The 4882-nt window shown below is 39.4% G+C and overlaps 1 protein-coding gene across 5 annotated transcripts in view; it reads right to left on the bottom strand.

The window, feature by feature from the left end:
- FKBP15 (FKBP prolyl isomerase 15) overlaps positions 1-4882 on the bottom strand; it is a 26112-nt gene that overhangs the window by 9879 nt on the left and 11351 nt on the right. For 3 of the 5 annotated variants that reach the window (XM_010720747.3, XM_010720748.3, XM_019621355.1), the window contains 6 exons: positions 4716-4819; positions 3236-3329; positions 2191-2300; positions 1687-1797; positions 917-1011; positions 132-234 (listed from right to left, as the gene is read on the bottom strand). In XM_010720747.3, the coding sequence (XP_010719049.1) occupies positions 132-234; positions 917-1011; positions 1687-1797; positions 2191-2300; positions 3236-3329; positions 4716-4819 (617 nt within the window). The remainder of the gene's footprint in view (positions 1-131; positions 235-916; positions 1012-1686; positions 1798-2190; positions 2301-3235; positions 3330-4715; positions 4820-4882) is intronic. The other 2 variants (XM_010720750.3, XM_010720749.3) reach the window with 2 other exon arrangements.

Here is a 4882-nt window from a genome sequence, read left to right as displayed (position 1 = left end):
ATTATTATTTTTTTTTTAAAACTGCTTCCAAAACATTGAAAACTGCAGTTGTCCTGTATGAGATGTGATTTCAGCTGTCCTGGCTGAAGCCATAAGCCTATGATTCTACAATGCTGTCAGCATGGTTTTACCTTCTCCTGTTCTGCATGCAACACTCTTGCCTGTGTGTTTTCATTTGTTGTTTGCAGTGAGTGGTTCCTCTGCTCCATTAACAAGTTACTTTGTTCAACATATCTGTAAACAGGAAGATGGCAGAAGCACTTATATAAATACACAAATGGAGCAAGAAGTGATGAGACAGACAAAGCATTTCAAATCAGCTTTCACTAATGAGAAGTCCCAGACAATTCTGTATCACATCCTGCACCAAGAAGTGCCTTACCTCCACAGGGTGCAATGGAAGTTCCCAGCCTTCAGCACAGATTATGTCAGTTCAGATATGTGCTTTGCCTCTGCCACTAGTCTACGATTCCTACCACACAGTCAAGATTTTTGATAGCCTGGTAACCACTGCTTTCTGCTTTTTCCTTGAATAAGTTATTCCCCTTCATAAATTTAATGGAACGCAACACTGGAACTCACTGGAACAAGAACACTACTTCCTGTACAATTTCATCCACTTTACTAAAAGGCTAGCAAAAGCAAAATAACCCCCAGAAGCAGAGGAAGTATGCTCAAAGAAAGTGGCAGGAGATCTTTCCCTTTTACATATTCATGTTTACTGTAAGATCTCATTTGGAGATATGCCCTGCAAAGACAGAGGGGGATTAAAAAACACCAATATTTTAGTACCAAAACCAAGTAAATAAATAAATTACAACTTCTCTCCATTCTAGAGATAGGACACCTCCTAGTTACATCTAAGCAAATGTAAGATAGAAACTCTTTGCAGCTGCAGACACCTTCCACTCCTTACCTCTGATTCCGCTCTATCAGCTCACTGATCTTTTCATTCTGCTCCTCAATTCGACTGCTCTTCTCAAATATCTCCTGCTTCAGTCTCTCGTTCTCCTAAAGAACAGTTCAGCATGAATATTCACCCTACTCAGGTACTGCTGCGAGGAAGTTTAAGTATTTGTTCTGTTCAGATGATTTATAGCAATGAGATATATCACCTCCTGTGGTGAATCACAAGCCATCAAAGGAGGCACCATACTAAGTTCAGCAAGAATCATGGAACAGGGCAATGGTTGTACTTCAGAATATTACATCTGGTTGATTGACAGGTAAAGAGATAGTAAAGCTGCTGCCTAGAAAAACTACAAAGCATAAAATTAAGTAGCTATGAGTAGGTGGTTTGCACAATGTAAGGTTTCCTCTGCAAACCTTACTTCTGGAAGCTGTTGTGGATTAAGTCTATATCAGTTCAAAATTAAACTAAGTTTCTTTCACTTGAGTTCTCTGTCAAGGACTACTGAATACAAGTATATCAACTCTGGCTTGCAAAGTCCCAGAAGAGAAAATTGCTGGGTGCACAGAAAAACAGGTGTGCATAGAGCTGCGTGACGGGGATGGAAATGGCTGTAGATCACATCCTTTTCCCTAGCCAGCTGGTTTGGGCCATACAGAAATAAAGCATATGGATGAATGTACATTTAGGCCAAGCCAGTAAAGCTATCTTCATTAGAAATAACAGGGGGTTGCACTTCCCTATGGAAATAGTCCAGTAAGGCTGGTTATGATCACCTGGATTATCCGCTGGACATTGCTCATGATCATAGAGGCTTCCATAGTAACAGACGAGATACCAGGCAGTAGTGAGCTGTTCCCAGTGTTTTGTTTCTTCAGCTCCTCAACCTGTAGAAACAAACCAGATGAAATGAGTTCATGGATGTAGGTAAGTGTAAACCATCTGCCATTTCACAGAGCCATTTCACTTTTCTGTCTGACCAGGTCCAGGGCACACGCTGCTACAAAAACTGTGACAGCTCTGAAGTGCAGCGAAGCACTCCAAACAATGCTTTAGATTACATTTAAGGAAGTAAACACCTCCCCCAAAGCTTCCATACTTCTTCCATAGTAGCCAAACTGCTACCATTTCAAGGTCTGACAAGACTGGAATTCTTGTTAAAGTTAGGATACTGTTTACAAACTTGATGCAGGTATTTACAAAGAGCCATCTCTCCAGACTATATTTGGAGAGCAAACAGTAGTAACTTTGTTGTCAATCCTGCCTACGTCATACATTACCTTGGCAGCCAGATGATCCATTTTATCTACTACTTTGCTAACAGCCAGTCGGATTTCAGTGTTATGCTGCCGAACTTCTGTCATCAAAAAGGAAGTAACATCCCCAGGCGCTTGAATGGAAAGGAGAGAGTTCTACAGTCACAAGGGCAAAGTGTCTGCACACAGACATATTAGAAGCAATGCTTACCAGTTTGCAACCTGCTAGAGAGGATGGCCACTCTGTTTTTCCAACCCCAACTTCACACCTCCTCCTTCCTCTCAAGACTGCATTCCCCACTCTCAACCCCTCATCCAAAATAATAAACATTGTACTTACACTTTTTTTTTAGATATTCTCTAAAATAGCATACATATTTTCCAAATAAAGTGAATACGCAGGTTTATGACTACATGAAATTCTTGAGCTGCCTGAGAGCAGTTAGGTAAACAGAAGAGAACCCCTCAGAATACTAGAAGAGCACACAGAATGGTATGATCAAATAGGAACAGAAGTTGGCTTCTGAGCCTCTACTGAATAACCATGCTCCAAGAAAGGCTCAGCTATACTCAAATCCACACAAAATCTACAACAGGGATTACCCATTTTTTTTTTTTTTTAAAGTGCTATTTGCTCTTCTTAGGCTGCATTCCATTTTTGAGCTAATTCCTCCTTCTCAGAAAAAGCTCTTCCCATAGGTGATAGGATAGCTGTTAAAATTGCTTCACTAGCTTAAAAAATATTTGCAATAAGATAGTTGTTATTTTTATATGGTTACATTTGCAACTGGAAGTACCAGCTGCAAGATGCCTTTAATAATACATAACCTTAGGAATACAACTACAGATTTCCTCCCTTTTGCACTCCATAAACAAAGAAAGAAAGATGTATATTTACCAGGAAGCATTTGCCCCTCCCTGGTAATTAAAAACAAGAACATTTGAAACAGCACAACATTGCAGTCAGGGTAAATATGTGTATGTTACCACCACCACCCAAGACCACTGCTATAAGCAGCTCACTGCAGGCATTAAAAGCTTCCATAAAACATGTGCTTTTCAAACATACCTTGGAAAGGTGCAGGATACATCTGTCCTACAGGCTGGAGCTGAGAAGCAGATGTAACAGTTTGGGAATAAGCAAATGGCATGCCTGGATATGGCTTGCAAAACAAAATTGACAGGTTAGATGTTTTCTCTCCTCTACTAAAATGGTTTTCATGACTTTTTAGACCCCGAAACAAAGATTATATTTGAAAAGAATGAAAACAAAAACAGAGAGTAGAAAGTCAAAGAAACACAAACAACTTTGCTTTAGGAAAAATAGCACAGACAATTCTTTAAAGGCTGAGATATCTACATGTTTGAGTTACTGCAGTTTACTAAGTTACCTTCTTCACCAAAGCTTAACCAAATGTATGCTACATTCCTACAGGTAAAGATCAACACGTGAACAACTCCCTGCAGCTTACTGGATGTACGGTAATTCAAAGTTATACAAACTTGAACATGAGGATATTCCTAGGAAATCACCTCGCATTTTCTGAACCTGCTCAAGGCTCATCAGAAGCAGCTATAGAACAATCTGTTAATGTGTTAAAGGCTAGGAGTATTTCACTCAGCCAAATAAAAAAAACAAAAAACAAACCAAACCAATCCACATAACTTCTTCCAAGTTTTGAGAAGAACTCAAAACATCAGGGTCAACTTTTATCCTTGCAGTGATTTGGAACTATTGATTTGAAGACTTCACTCTAATTGCTAGTTTCTGTCTTTCAACAGAGAAGTTCATCTTCTAAACGCAGTTACCTGTCAAAATTTCCTCAATTTCAACATCAAGAAAACACAAAACCAAAGCAACATATTGGTTTCTTTCTTCACAGTGCTTTTACTCTTATCAAATATTTTCTTCATCTGGATCCTTCAAAAATAAGCAGTGCTTCCACATGATATAGGCCACTGTTTGATTTCCAGAACTTTCAGAAAATAGATTAAAGAATGAAAACTGCATACAATAAGCTTGGTTTTATAGTTCATAGAATTGTTCATACAATGGCTCTGCTCCAAGTCTTCAGTATCTACATTTTAGCATGTTTGTTAAGCACCCAGGAAGCTTGTTGCTGAGCAGGTCATGTCACTGTACAGCAGTGGCAGTGCAAGCCTTTTAGAAGGCTGTTCTTTTGCTGGATGAAAAGTGACCCACAAAGATGTGGGTAAATGAGTTCTCCCAGGAAAACACAACGTGACCAAGGAAAACCTAATCTAAAATGCCTTCATTTTCACCTACCCTGCAAGTTTGTGGAAATTTCTTTTATCCACCACAAAAGCTGATACTGAAGAGGGATGGTTAACTCTTTGTCCAAGAAGTCCTTTCTAATCAAAAACTAAGAAGCATGTTATTTAAACTTCAGAGTGCCAAAGTTGTAGAAAGCAGCCTGGAATTGTCAGCTTTATATGCTGCTTGAGTTCTTGCTCCCAACAACAGAGAGGACAAAGATTTCTGAATAAAAACAGAAGTTCTAATAGTCTCCTTAATTTGAGTTTGGTACCTGAAAGCCCTGTGCTCCTCCAGGCACAACTGAATGGGCTTGGATCGTTGCAGGCATTAAAGCAGCAGAAGATACTGGAGTTGCAGAACCAGATGCTTGAGCTACTGAAAGGGAACAAAGAAACCCAGCACATCAGAAAGCTGCTAGAGATATTTTATCTTTCAAAG

Source organism: Meleagris gallopavo, chromosome 19, assembly GCF_000146605.3.
Source record: "Meleagris gallopavo isolate NT-WF06-2002-E0010 breed Aviagen turkey brand Nicholas breeding stock chromosome 19, Turkey_5.1, whole genome shotgun sequence".
NCBI lineage: Eukaryota > Metazoa > Chordata > Aves > Galliformes > Phasianidae > Meleagris > Meleagris gallopavo.
Note: the sequence above shows the minus strand (reverse complement) of the source record. Positions and strands in the feature narration are given on the sequence as shown.